This window comes from Balaenoptera physalus (genome assembly GCF_965194825.1).
Source record: "Balaenoptera physalus genome assembly, chromosome: X".
Classification (NCBI taxonomy): domain Eukaryota; kingdom Metazoa; phylum Chordata; class Mammalia; order Artiodactyla; family Balaenopteridae; genus Balaenoptera; species Balaenoptera physalus.
The window spans coordinates 17590967-17606120 of NC_138903.1; the positions used below are offsets into that span (position 1 = coordinate 17590967).

At 50.1% G+C, this 15154-nt stretch overlaps 1 protein-coding gene across 5 annotated transcripts in view; it reads right to left on the reverse strand.

Moving 5' to 3' along the window:
• The window catches only part of SH3KBP1 (SH3 domain containing kinase binding protein 1), a 337837-nt gene extending 322909 nt beyond the window's left edge, over positions 1-14928 (reverse strand). For 3 of the 5 annotated variants that reach the window (XM_082447089.1, XM_082447085.1, XM_082447086.1), the window contains exon 1: positions 14484-14617. In XM_082447089.1, coding sequence (XP_082303215.1) covers positions 14484-14487 — 4 coding nt within the window. In that variant the 5' untranslated portion in view covers positions 14488-14617. Of the gene's footprint in view, positions 1-14483 lie in introns of all 5 variants that reach the window. The other 2 variants (XM_082447084.1, XM_082447088.1) reach the window with 2 other exon arrangements.
• Between the last annotated feature and the right edge of the window lie 226 nt (positions 14929-15154).

Sequence of the window (15154 nt, forward strand, 5' to 3'; positions counted from 1 at the left end):
TAGCAACTGTTATCTCAGAGAGTTGTCTTCTAACTTGATGTGTGTTCCTCAAATGGATATCTTTCCTTCTTTGTGGAGAAACAAAACTTGTTCAAACAAACACCCTTTGGTTTAACTGCTTATTTCATCATGTGGTTCGTGAAATGATCCCATCACAATCTCCCACCCGATTAGGGAAATGAAAGTTACCGAAAATGTGTCATTGAGGGGAACTTCAGATATCTCCGAGTCCCTCTGGTTATCAGATCTCACACCTAACAGGCGCTCAATAAAGACTTGTAGGATCTAACTGAATTCCAATGTACGGCAGTACTGAATCAAGTGTCTTGTCTGTCCTGCCAGTGCAGGCCAGTTATGTTCATAATTTGAAACTGAAACAAAGGGAGAAAGGATACGGTACCCTTTAGCTACCAAGGTTTCCTAACACGTGTTATTATAAAGTTTAGAACTTTCAGAGACACTTGGCCTTGAAAGGGCATCATAAATATTCAGCTCCTTTTTGGCCAGGTACACGAGCAGGTTTGACATGCGCACGGTGGTTGAGGAACGAATGCTTTACACAGTGCTGTGCATTAACAAAACTGATGCGTCAAGAAGGCAGGCTTCGAGATGGTTCTCCCAACCTGGATCCTGGGGTTCTAGCCACCCTTATCTGATGCCCTTTGAAGCCAAAAGCCCAATTTTTTCAGGGGAGTGTATGACAATGACACAAAGCTAAGCTAGGAAATCACAGGACGGTTATTACAGCCACGACCTTTCCCTCGTCAGCATGGGAGTTGGACCCATATCCCAGCCAAACGTGAAGTCCCATTGAGGACACAGGGCCTTTGGGACACAATTCTCCCTGTGGTTCTGGGAAACAAAATCCCTTTAAAATGCCAGTCAGGGTGTGAAGTGGAAGGAGGGAGGGAGGGAAGGGGGAAAGAAAGAGAAGAGAAGGAACCAAGTCCTTGAGGGTTTTACCTTTCACTGTGTATTCCCTATTCTCATGCCTGAGCACTGAACCAGGATTAATCATCTCAAAATGGCGTGAAGAATACGAACGCGTTGTGGAATAGGAAAGCCCCACCAGCAGTCTCCTTCAGAGATGTCTCCCTCTCTCCCCTCTCTCCCTGTCTCTGTCACACACACACACACACACACACACACACACACACACACACAGCATAGAAGGGATGATAAGCCATATGAGCAGAGTTTCTTGAACTAAAACTGAAAGCAAACACGGGAATGGCAAGTACGCTGCCAATGCACATGTAATGACTCTCATGGATTTACCATCATAATCATCAGCATGGGCCATTCCAGTCATTTGGAGGCTATGGAAACAAAGAATGGATGTGGAATGTCACCCTGTGTACAACCTGATTTCCTTAAATAATAAAAAGGAAAAGAGTGTCCATGCCATCCTTACTTATAATATCAAGATTATGGAAGCAACCTAAATACTCAAATGGCAGGGAAATGGTTACATAAGTTAAGATTCAGGAACTCACATATTCAGCTACTACAAACACTAGCTTCGGAGATGACTATGAAGTAAAAAACAAAAAACAAAAAAACCCAGGATGTACAATTATATATACTACATATATTAATATTATCCATATATTATATTATCTTCAAGTATATAGTAAAAAGTCTAAAAAGACACACACCAAAATAAACTGAAAGTGGTTGTATTGGGGCACTGTATGAGTGCTCGACTTAAATTCTCCTGCTTCCAGACTCCTCTGACTTGCTAGGGCTCTTAGGCATCAACATGGCCACCACCATGACCTCCCCTTAATACTCTGCAGTGTGGCTGGGACCAGAAGACATTATTTAAAGAAGATTTTATTGAATCTAGAGGGTAACAGGAAGGGAAGAACTAGGCATACAGCAAAAAATAATAATAATAAATTTTCCTGCTTCCTATTTTCTAAACTCTATTATAGAATCACTATATATTTATAACAAAATTTTTTTTTCAGGGTTAGAGAATATTGGAACTAGAATAAGACACACCCATCCGAGAATCTGCCCCTCCCCTCGGTCAGGGATGGAGCCCTCTACACCATCGTAGAAGAGGTTATCCTTTAAGACAACCACCCTCAATGGCGGGGAGCTGGTCACCTGGTCCCTGATGGGGGGGGCAGAAGCCCTTCCCGCACATCCTCATGTGGCCATCTTGACCTTAGACTGCACTGAATACACGAGCTTCACCCAGCTCCACCAGCGCAAAGGAGGTGGTGCTATCAGCTGAAGATGCTGAGGCAGGGGCAGTACCATGTGGGCAGGGCCTAGAGGGAGAAATGGGAGGGCTGTGAGACACGGGGGATTTCAGGAGAGAAAGGGGCTTGAGGGAGAGAGTGTTGGCAGAGGGGGGCAAGAGACCACAGAGAGGGAAGGGTGGTGTTCAAGGGAGAGAGCTGGGGGAGGGAGAGATGGGGGAGAGGAGAGAAGAGAGAGGGTTTGAGGGAAAGAAAGAGGGGGGGAGAGAGGGGGAGAGAGGGGACAGAGGGGGATGGGGAGGTGGAGGGGTGGGAAGAGAGGGAGGAGAAAGAGGAGGAAGAGGAGGGACTTAGTAGGAAGGGGGAGGAGCAAGCAGGGGGGTGAGGAGGGGAGAAGGTGTGGACAGAGGGACCTGGAGGAGAAGGGGGACAGACACGGGGATGGGAGAGGAGGGGTGGGGAGGAGGTGGGGGAGGGTATGAGAAAGAGAGAATGAAGGAAAGGGGGGAGGGGCAAAAAAGGGGGGCCGAAGGGAAGTGGAGAGAGAAAGAGCAGGAGGGAGGGTCAGGCATGGGTGGGGGGACAGTGAGGGGAGAGAGAAGGTTGGAGGGAAGAGAAAGTTGGGGAGAGATGGAAAGTGGGGGTACAGAGAAGGTGTGGGGAGGGGTGGGGGAGGGGGCAGAGAGAGGGTGAGGGGGAGAGAGGAGAAAAAGAGAAGAGAGAAGGCGGGAGGGTGGAGAGAGCAGACAGCGGACACAGCAGCCACAGTCCCCTGCCCCCTTCACCGCCATCACCCGGCTCCAGCAGTTAACTCACCAGGCCAGGCGGTGGCTGTTTTTCACAATGTCTTCATCTTTTCCTCCATTTAAAAACCCATAGGTTCCCTAAAAGAGCCAGACAATGTCACAAATGCACCCTGCCCCCTGTCACAAATTCATCGACCCCTCCAAGTGCCCCCAAAGTCACATCCACACTTTTTTAAGTGTTGCCAACTCAAAAGGAGAAACCAAGTTCAGTCACACAACTCAGGGTCTCAAAGGGTAAAAACAGCCGTTACTCACTCGGAAGCATATCGTGCCCGGCAAGGCCAGGAGCCACCCCTCCAGGGAGCCCTGTGAGGGGGACTCCAAAGGTGGCCGGCTCATCCTTGAAGGCTCTAGCAACACCTCACACCGATCGCCCCTTTGTCAAGAGAAAGCCAGGAAAAATGGGCACAGGGCACCTTCAGGTATGTTGGCTTATGGCTTTAAAGCATCCGCATGTATAGTACCTGCCCCAGGAGTGGCCCCCAGACATCCCCATCCCCGAGAGACAGGGCTGCATTCTGGTCAGGACTGTCCCAGCACCTAGCATTCACCTGGCACCGAAGAGGCCCTCCTTAAACACTGACACAGGACTGGAAGCGGGCAGTCCCTCGCCTCACAGATGTGGGAGAATAGCAGCCACCTGTGTGTCTCCAGGGGGCGACACCCTCCATGGGGCTCGGAGTCACCCTAATGGGAATCTGGAACTGGGATCGAATCAAGTCACTCTGAACACGAGGTTGGAACTGTGGCACGTGCCCCGTGAATGACTGCACAAAGAAAGGGGGCAGGGGCAGGGAGGAGAGATGGCAGAAGGGCCCACCGGGCAGCTGGCCCATCCCTGGTTCTGGGACTCCTTGGGGCCTTTGGGCTGCACGAGAGGCCCCTGTGGTCCCAGAATAAACCCCTTTTTTCAGGTTAGCAGGCTCTGCTTGGCTTCCTCACTTGAAGAAAGTCCTTACTACACACACGACATCAAAGTGGGAAGACACCTCCTAACTCAGTTCAGAAGTGAGGTCGAGATCGTGTAAGATCCAGGATCAAGTTTCTACCAGTTCAGAACCCAGCTCAGTTGAGATCAGGAGTGCACAGCAGAATTTCCTGGAGAACGCTTCCACAATCCACCTGTCTCCCCATCAAAGTCGGATGGGGAGAACCCAGGCACAGGGTTCCGATGCACATCCCCAGGGGAAAAGATCACCAGCTAGAAAGTCCTCCCATCGTCAATTAATCAAGAAGTAGGGGGTGGGGAGGATAACAGAAATACCTATCTGCTGGTATAGGCACCACGTCTCCCTGGAAGAATTCACGAAATATCAACAGTATATGGGGAGGGTCACTGGGTAGCCAGAGGACTGGGATGGGAAGGAGACTTTTTAGTAATCACTGTTCACCTTGTAAATGTTGAGTCACGTATAACCTATTCTAAAAACTAACTCTAAAAAACAATTTAAACACTTCTCTGGCAAGCAGCTGCAGTGTCTCTGCCCAACAAACATGAAACAGGGCAAACTGCAGCCCCTTTCAAATTGTTTCTTCAATTGGTGACACACCTACCTGCCTTCTCCCCTCTCGACCCCCCACCCAAAGCTAATTACTTTCATTTCATTTCTTTCCCGACAAAGGTAGCAATTAAGCCAAAAAAAAAAAAAAAGGTCACTGTCAATTAACAAACACGTTGTCCAACCTGCCTTAGGTACCACTGATGAGCTAATTGACAGACGTATTTGGGTTGGCACCTCTGTGCTCCATCTAATACTTTATTGAGAACAAAGGGCCACTGAGAAATCACTGGTTAAATGGTGAAAACTGTCCCATTTTGTTCAAGTTGTCAAGAGGTTTTTTTTTTTAATTTTTTGTGTTTTTAATGATCAAAATAGGAGAAAGGCAAAGCCTGTTTACAAAGTTATTCAGGACCAGTGAATTTCGCAAGTGAGCACGGAAACTACTCAAGCAGAAGGTAGCCAAAGGTAGCATCCAGAAGGGTCTGGCACAGAAGATGCGGATCCACGGAGAAGCTGGCTGTGGGGCGGGGAAAGCGAAGCCAGAGCAGACTTTCCCAGCTCTCATCCAAAACAAGGTTCAAGCACCTCCTTCTAGCCCCAGGCACAAAAATGAGAACTAGCTGGAATAATTAGAGAGGACACTAAACTAATTAAAGACTTTTCACACAGGGAGTGGGTGTGCAATGGATAAAACTGGTGCACCCCCAGAGGACCAGACCTAGAACTGGGCCCCAAGTCTTCCAAGTCTAGAAGAGTCCAGAAAAATCCAGCAAAAACACAAGGGCTGATGTTTGAACACTGACTGGTAGGAAGCTGAAGTTTAAAGAGCTGGTATTTTCAACTGTTTATACGTGCTGCACTTGGGTGCTTAAGGACTTAGATTTGTTATGCAAAATGAGTAATTAATCAGCACTAAAATATTTATAGTATTTAATCCAAGACACTGAGGAAGAACCAGCAGCATGAATTGAATAGCACTTCATCTTGCTGCTCTGTCCCCTGCGCCTGGGGACAGACCAGACTCCTGCAGTGGCCCCACCACTTCCCGGGCCACTGCAAGGAAATAAGCTGAGGCCTTTACTGGGCTTTTCTTGCCAACTGAACACCATTCAGGAAGGACAAATATCCCAGGATTTTGTTGTTGTTGTTGTTATCAGTGTTTTTTCCTCCTGAGCCTAACTGTAAGCATAGTTTACCAGTGAGGTAAGGTCCACGAGCTCCATTTGGCTTTGTTTAAGTGTCCCCTAATGTACAGGACTGCCTGTAAGATATTTACCCATAAAAGAACAATCAAGTTGAAAACCAAGCACTCATCATCAACCAGTTGCCGGTGTAACTTTGCCAGCTGAAGGAACAGAAGCAAAGAAACGTGGCACTCCATCAAGTCTCCACGTCCACGTGTGGATTCCAGAGACCAGTTTGGCACCGCAGTCTTTTCTCCCACATTTGAAATATTCTTAATGGAGCCCAGTAACTGCCAAGGAAGTTGCCCAAGCAACTAACTCACAAGTGCTTCAGGATGTAGAAAGAAAATCAGAATTCCCCCACAGGATGAAAGGGATGGAACCAAGGGAGCTGCGTGGAGGGACGGAGCAAAAATGAAGTACCCCCGCAAAGGAAACATCAGCAAAAACCATTAAAAAACAACAAAACCATACTTTCTCTTTTCCTGTATTCCTTTGGAATCTTAACTGGGATCCTTGGGCTTCTACCCATGTGTTCCCCAAAATGGCTGAGTGGTCCAGGAACCCCTCCAGGGGACACGGATCCTAACCTTCCAGTTAGAAATTCACAGGGAGGGGTGATGAAAAAGTTTTCGAAATAGATAGTGGCGCTGGTTGCACAACACCGTGAATGTACGTCATGCCACTAAGCTGTGCACTTAAAAATGGTTAGAACGGCAAATTCTGTTATGTATGTTTTACCATAATTTTAAAAATGAATGTGGGGAAGATCCCACATGCAGCAGAGCAACTAAGCCCGTGCACCACAACTACTTAGCCTGCGCTCTAGAGCCCGCAAGCCACAACTACTGAGCCCACATGCTGCAACTACTGAAGCCTGCCTAGAGCCCGTGCTCTGCAACAAGAGAAGCCACCGCAATGAGCAGCCCACACACCGCAACGAAGAGTAGCCCCCGCTCGCCACAACTAGAGAAAAGCCCGCGTGCAGCAACGAAGACCCAACGCAGCCAAAAATAAATAAATAGATAAATTTTTAAAAATAAAAATGAATGTGATATATAAAAAAAACATTGAATTGCACACTTTAGATGGGTGAACTGTATGATATCTGAGTAATATCTCAATAAAGCTGTTTAAAAAAACTTACCAGGGAAACAGGCTGTAGAAAGTGCCTCACTGGGGGGAAGCAGGAGCCTGATATTTATTGAGCACCTATACAGGTGGCTGGTTCTCTCATATTGAAACGGAGCTGGGTTCTGCAGCTGGGGGCTCGTGTCACTTTGCCTCTCTGAGTCTCAGTTCCATCATCTGATGGTGTGGGCCATGACTGCCAAGGGCCCTACCAGCATTTTGGTTCCAGGGATCCATGTGTGGGCGGCAAAAGGACTCATCATCTGTCACCCAGCATATAAGCACATCCCACTAGGAAGGCAAAACATCAGGGGAGCCACACATGGAAGAAGCAAGTTCAACAACTTCATGACCCAGGTATGGACAGAAGGGGGTCAAGAGCTGTATTAAGACACTTTCTACTCAAAGGACAAAACGGTGATGGTGAAGAAGTACCAAAGAGTCCTGCTCTCCAACGACTTCTTGGTTCATTCATAAAACAAAGGCTGTGGCCACAGGGGAAAACCTTATGTTCCAGAGCAGCTGAGGATGAAGGAAGGAAACGATGCTTTGACCATCTGTGTAACGCCCAAAGCAGGCTTCCCCAGCACTCGGGGCCGGATAACCGTGGTGGGGCTACCTGTGCCTTGCAGGATGTGGAGCAGCGTCCCTGGCCTCTGCCCACCAGATGCCAGTAGGCTGCCCTTTCCCCACCAGCTGCCACCTCCAGACACTGCCAAATGTCCCCCTGGGAGGGGGGGAGCAGAATTGCCCCTGGTTGAGAATCACTGCCAGAGAGAATTTGCTATCTTAAACTTGCAGCTCTTTGTTGAAGCCACGTGACACATGTGGCACTACCCTTCTCACCCACTGCAGTGCAGGCCACCGTGAACTGTCAGCAAACAGACCTTGTCATCACGCTCTGCCTGGGGGATTTTGCAGAAGTGCACACACACTCCTGGCAGCCAACAGCCTCAGAGAATTTCAAATAGCAACTGTACTTGGGTGAAAGGGTTATTCATTAATTCATTCATTCATTAACATATGGCACTTACCGTATGCCAGGCAAGGAGCCAGGGCAATGTAGTTGGGGACACCCAGTCAGAGATGAACAGACTTAATACAAGACGAAGTGTTATACAGAAACCTTTGGAGCAGGCCTCAAAAGATGAATAAGGGGTGTGGTAGGCTGAATAATACTCCCCCGCAAATGTCCACATACTAGTCCCCAGAACCTGTGAATATGCTACCTTCCATGGCAAAAGGGACTTTGCAGATGTGATTAAGGGTCTTCAGATGGGGAGGGTGTCCTGGATTACCCGGGTGGGCCCAGTATAATACAACAGTCCTTATAAAATGAAGGCAGGACTGTCAGAGTAAGAGAGAAGGAGATGTGAGGACAGAAGCAGAGGTTAGAGTGATGAGGCCACAAGCCAAGGAATGCAGGCTGCCTTTAGAAGCTGGAAAAGGCAAGGAAATGATTTCTCCCCTGGAGCCTCCAGAAGGAAACACATCCCTGCCAACACTTTGATATCATCCCAGTAAAACGCATTTTAGATTCTCTGACTCCCAGAAGTGTAAGATTATAAATTTATGTTGTTTTAAGCCACTGGGTTTGTAGTCATTTATTAAAGCAGGAAGAGGAAACTAATACACGGACACTACAAGGCAGAGAAGACAGTGAAATCCATTCCCCATCAAGAGAATGACGTGGGAGAGGCTCAGAGGCCTGAACAAGCATGGAACAGAAAAAGGCAAGGGTGACTGCTCAGCTTCATGAAACCTTTGCTAAGGCATTCAGGATGGAAAGTACCTGCAGAACAGTAAAGGCATGGTGTCAATTCCAGAAACATTTGGGACTTGACTGTCCTTTGGAAGGGGCTGAGATAGGGGGAGGGGGAAGGAAGAAGAGGCAAGGCAATGAGCAGAATACTGATGGAAATGACAGGAAAGGTGGTAATACCCTCAAGGACATGGGGAATAAATGAGTCAAGATGGGTGTTATGGAGGAGAAATGCTGAGCTCAGTTTGCAGCAGGCTCCGTTTGAGATGTCTAGGACACACCTCGGGGAAGTTAGCTAGAAGGTGAAGAATAATAATGAACTCAACCAATCTTAATTTTAGGCTTACCATGAGCCAGGCACAGGGACACAATGACCAAACAAATGCAGCTCATGCCCTCCTTAAACGTGGAAGAGAAAGGCAGAAAAATCAGTATCAGAGTGATACACTGAGAGAGACTTGACTGGCCCATTGCTGGCTTGGGAGGTGGAAGGGAGCCATGAGCCAAGCAATGTGGGCAGACTCTAGAAACTGGAAAAAAACAGAAAAGGGGTTCTCCCCTAGGCCTCCAGAAGGAAGGCAGTCCTGCCAACATCTAGATCTTAGCTTGATGAAACCTTGTTGGACTCTGAACTCCAGAACTTCATTCAAGATAATAAACCTGTGGTGTTTTAGGCACCAAGTTTGTGGTAATTTGTTACAGCAGCAATTGGAAGCTAATACAGGCAACCAGGTATAGAAAATCACAAACAAATATCAAAGACCCTCATAATGCTAATAATATATTTTTAATGCCCCTTGTAAAGATGATGGAGGGGGGCTTCCCTGGTGGCGCAGTGGTTGAGAGTCTGCCTGCCAATGCAGGGGACACGGGTTCGAGCCCTGGTCTGGGAAGATCCCACATGCCGCGGAGCAACTGGGCCCGTGAGCCACAATTACTGAGCCTGCGCGTCTGGAGCCTGTGCTCCCAACAAGAGAGGCCGCGATAGTGAGAGGCCCGCGCACCGCGATGAAGAGTGGCCCCCGCTTGCCGCAACTAGAGAAAGCCCTTGCACATAACCGAAGACCCAACACAGCCAAAAATAAATTAATTAATTAATTTAAAAAAAAAATTTAAAAAAAAAAAGATGATGGAGGGGAAAAAAGGGGTGATGGGAAAGACCTGTGTGATACTCCAAGTGACTAACACCGAGATGGGCCAGCTAGTGTCACTAATGCCCAGGTGCTGGAGGTGGTCTGGCTTGGACTGGATTCGTGGATGAATCAACACTGAACTGTTCTAGTAACTCCAGGAGAGGTTTGTTCTGAACTAGGTGCACATTTTTCTCCTTCTCTGAGGTCTTATGTCACTTATAACGGCATCTTATTTTACGACCAGAGTGCCCATGTACCCGCGCCCTCTGGACCTCAGCTTTCTCCTCTGCAAGGCAATGAGGTTCTACACTTGACCTTGACCATGCATCAGAACCCTCTGGAGGGCTCATGAATACACAGATTTCTGGGCTCCACCCTCAGAGTTCCCCACTCAGTGGGTAGAACTGGGGCCAGAGAACTGGTATCTCTAACAGGATCTGGGGAGGCTGAAGCAGCTGACCAGGGGACCACATTCTGAGAACCACAGCATTAGAGACCCTCCTTCTCTCACACTGAAAGGATTCCAGTACTTTGCTGCCCTGCATCTTTCCCATTAAGGGCCGTGCTGCTTCTTGGTTCTCAGCAGCTTGTTCTGTTCCTCTGGATCTATCCCGGGTAGAGCGTGTGAGTTGTCCGATCTCTGAATGCTGAACAACAGTTCCCAGACTGGAGCTGGCCGATGTTAAGGAAGCCACCCCCGAATATACCTAGACAGCCACTCTCCCCACCCCACCACCTCCTACTCGCTGCCCCCACTCATCACGTACTTGACAAGACCACTCCGTAATCATGTCAGAACACGGACAAAGCAGGAACTTGTCCAAACCACCAAAGTCACCCACCCAACGTCCCTGGGTCCTGGCTCCTAGAAGAGACTGCTGCTTCTTCACCAATCTCAGCCTTTGTCTGGTCTTCCCCGCTTCTCGGGTGAGATGACTAAGACTCCTGATCAGGACTCACCCCTGCTTCCTGACAGCATCCAATCCAGAGCGACGCCCGGCTTCCTTAAACGCTCCCCAAAGCACCAGACACAGGCCCCACTGCTACGTGTGGTCCTTCCTGACGCCCTCTCGCTGTGATGCCCCGCGGGTCCCCATGGTACACGGCTGTTCCACTGCAGGTGCTCCTGAGGGGGGCGGGCAGATGGAGGGCAGTGATGGCTCCTAGCCAACTTGCACATTTCAATTCAAACACAGTCTCCTCAAAGACACTGTCCTTACCCCTCTGCAGCCTAAGTCAGATCCCCCCTCTCTAATGTCCTTTCAGGAGACCTAGCTGGGCTTATAATTACACATCGTTGTAAGTACTGCACTCAAGCCTACCTCTCCCAGTAGACTGAGAAGCCCAAGCCGGCAGGTCTGTGTGTGCTGTGCGCCTGCCGCTAGCACAACACTGGGCACAAAGCAGGAGGTCAATAAATATCGGACGGATAGATGGATAAATGGATGAATACTGACCACTGTGTGCAACCGACTTTAAAACAATTACAGGGACTTCCCTGGTGGTGCAGTGGTTAAGAATCCGCCTGCCAATGCAGGGGACATGGGTTCGAGCCCTGGTCCGGGAAGATCCCACATGCCACGGAGCAACTAAGCCCATGCACCACAACTACTGAGCCTGCGCTCTAGAGCCCGCAAGCCACAACTACTGAGCCCGTGTGCCACAACTACTGAAGCCCACGCGCCTACAGCCCATGCTCTGCAACAAGAGAAGCCATCACAATGAGAAGCCCGCACACTGCAACGAAGAGTAGGCCCCGCTCGCCGCAACTAGAGAAAGCCCACTCGCAGCAACGAAGACCCAACACAGCCAAAAATAAATAAATAAATATATTAAAAACAACAACAACAACAATTACAAATACGAAGGTTAATCAGAGAATGTCAGTAACACAAAAAGAACTGAAGCCATCCGAGAAGAAACAAGCAAGGTCTGTGCAACCAGGAGGGTAGCAAGGCTTTGCCCCAGCCATGATGGATGGAAGGGGGTAAAGTAAAGGTCATGATTGATAAAGGTGGAGTCTTTTCTTCCATTTCTAACTGGAGTCTGTTTGTGGAGGCAAACATGTTATACTCATTTTAGCTTTAGCTGATTTAGCATAAAGCAGTCTAGCACCACCAATATGATACAGTGCTAACGACAGTCCAAACTTTGTTGTTACTCTGGAATTCTTTAAATGGAAATCCTTCGCTGGGCTTGCAGATCCTCCACGACTCACAAATTTCAGTGGTAATAATATTTGTGCAGTTGTAATTACAAGACCCTTTCCCTGCATCTGGCACTGAAGGCATCTCCCCGCAAACTCAGATGGCACATTCTGACTGGACTTTTATAAGAGGCCATTTCACAGCTAACTGGCTTCATTTCAGTGTTAGGGATTTGATGCTTTGCAGTTGTTTTTCAGATCAAAGACTATGTAATACAGCTTTACTGTGTTATCCATCAAGGGAAAAATCCTTATCAGACCCGGTAAGAATGGAAGTATATCAAACTGATAAACTGGACAAATCTTCTGAAAACCAAAGAGATATGGGAGACTGGGGAAGGGGGGGTGTGCCTGTGTGTACACACACACCTGCTTCAGAAATAGCACTGTTAGGCGTCTCCACTGGAAGACATACAGAATAAATTGTTAAATACCTGTACTTCATCACAAATACACTCCTGAAGATGCTTAAGAAAACAGCATGTGATCTTTAGCCCCCAAACTACTACCAGCATCTCAAATCCCACTCTAAACATTTTAATGAACTAAATGACAGCATCCATCTTACTCTTAGTGCCTCAAAGTATTAACACCTGAAATAAATGAAAATCACTTTTGGTGCCCCCCCCCCTTTGTAATGGTTACAGTAAAAAAGATTAAGCCTGAAAGGACTATAAACTGCAGAAGCACTTTCTAATTTTCCTAGGAGGTTCTTGATAATGAAAACAGTTCAGACTTGAATGATAAACAGGTCTGTTTCTTCTTAAACAGAACTCCGTCCTCTCCCCACTGAGATACAGAAAACAGAGTCCAGCCATGGGAGAAGACATTTGGATCTAACATCTTTTTTTTTTTGTACAACCCTTTAGGTGACCCACCCAAAATGAAAGGTGATCAAAACAGCATTTTTGGTTACCTCAGGAGAAACCAATCTGTTGTGAAAGTAATGGGTGATGTTTAAAGTATATACTTTGTTAATGAACTAAATCATCTTATTAGGTGCCAAAGCAAAACAAGAGTGCCAAGCTAAGTGTTTTGCCTTCCACAGAGTAGGAGGGTTTCCTACCTCCTCATTCATTCACTCATTCATTCACTGATTCAATAAATATTTATTTAGGGTCTGCTCTGTGCCATGTACCAAAGAAAACAGTGCTGAGCAAAACAGTGCAACATAGCAATGTCCCCATGGTCATGGAGCTTACAGTAGGAGACAGAAATGTTAAACTCAAATAAATATGTAATACTGCCAATTTTTTTTAAGGAGAAAATGTAACAGAAAGGAACTGATTTAGACTGGGAGTGGTGCAGGGATCAGAAAAGGGCACTGAGAAAAAAGTGACATTGAAGTTGAGAGGCCGTCAGATCGTCACCACTTTGGAAAAGGAAAACCATTTATGGCAAATGACCACAAATGGGATTTGAACTTTGCCTGTCAACAGCTGACAGGGTTAGACCTCCCCCCTTCCAGTGCATCTGTCTTCACGAGCCTCCCAAGACTGCTGGCTGATCACTGTCTGACTCACCTACGTAAATCCTATGACCTGAACACAGAAAGGTCTCACTTCATTATGATTTATTATAACCTACAGTCTTCCTATGCTTGGCCTAGAAACACCCTAAAGTAATCTGCCAGAGGCATGAAAACAGACTGGCTGCCAGCAAGAATATTACCTGGGTGAGCCAAACATTAGCCCTGGCAATCTCAAGTCCATTGCCCAGTAAAGTGCCAGGTCCTCTGGGCAACGTGGCTCCAATACTCCTGGGTCTATACCAGATGGGACCCAGGGGGCCTAACAGTTAGTTGCCTACTTGGAACTGATCTTCGACCAATAAATCAAGGACTAAATCACCGTTTCCAGTTCCCCAAGCCTGCAGACTTAGAGGATGTGGGAAGTGGCCTTTGAGCATCACCGAGCGGCGAGCTTGCCAGGCTGGAGGAATGCAGGCTGGCAGAGAGGGGGTCAGGGCCGGGAGGAAGAGGGATGCTAAGGGAGGCGGGTCAGGCGCTCCAGACCCGAGGACCGCACGCCAGGCCGGGTACTGGGGCGTTTCCCGCCCCCCCACCACGTCATCCACCCGCAAAGGCACCCGGCCCCCGGCCGCCCCGAGACCCCGCGATTCCGGCTTCCCCTGCGGCGAGGCCAGGTGGGCACAGCAAGCCCTGCGCAGGGCCGGAGCCCACCAGCTCCCGGTACCTGCGTCCCCAACGCAGAGAAAGGCGCGCCGGGGGCGAAAAAATGGCCAAAACTCTCCCCGCCCACCCGAAAAGCCAACCACACCCCCCGCATCCCTCAGCCCCAGCTGCCCCAGGCCGGCCCCCGCGATCCTCCGCCCAGGCCCCCGCGGGGTTCCCTCGGCGCCGCGCGGGCTCGGCAGGGACGCGGGCGCGAGTGGGAGTGAATGGGGGGTGCGCGACGCAGGCAGGGTGCCCACCGCGGTGTCACCCGCTGGGGCCCTGCTCCCGGGGCGCCCTCCTCGGCTCCGCGGTCCCGGGACAGGCGCGCCGCCCCCAGGCTGAGGTGGGCACCCGGGCGCCCCCCACTCACCCATTGGCGTCGAGCCGGGCCGGGCCGCCGAGGCAGCGTGAAAGTTAGCGGAGGCGGACGCGGGGGTCGGGGCGCCGGGACCCGGGCGCGGGAATCGGGAAGCCGGGATGTGGGCGCGGGGATAGGGACGCGGCGGCGTCTGGGCCGGCTTCTTCCTCAGTAGCGGCGGCCGCGGCGGCTCAGCGCCGCCCGCTGCTGCCTCTGCTGCTGCTGCCGCTGCTGGCCCGGGGCGACTCCTGCTGCTGCTGCATCGCGGCCCGCTGCGCCCGGCTGCGCCGGGTTTCCTGCTCCCCGCTAGTGGAAATTGCGAAAAAAAAAAAAAGCGCCGCCCAGCCCAGCGCCCGGCAGCCGCGGCCGCGCCGCCCGCTCTCCCCTCCTCCTCCTCCTCGTCGTCGCCGCCGCCGCCGCCGCCGCCGCCGCCGCCGCCGCCGCCGCCGCCGCCGCGATGCTCCTGCGGCTCCGCCTGCCGGGGACGCGCGGCCGCCGGGGCGGGGGCGGGGCCTGAGGGGCGGGCCCTTCGAGGGGCGGGGCCTTCGGGGGCGGGGCTGGCGCCCGGGGCGTCCCTGTGACTGCTGCGCTCCGGTGCCCCCCTTGCCGCCCAGTGGGGAGGGACCCAGCTCCGCGAGGCCGCCCCCCACCCTCGGCGGCTCGCCTAACGCCACGGGAAATGC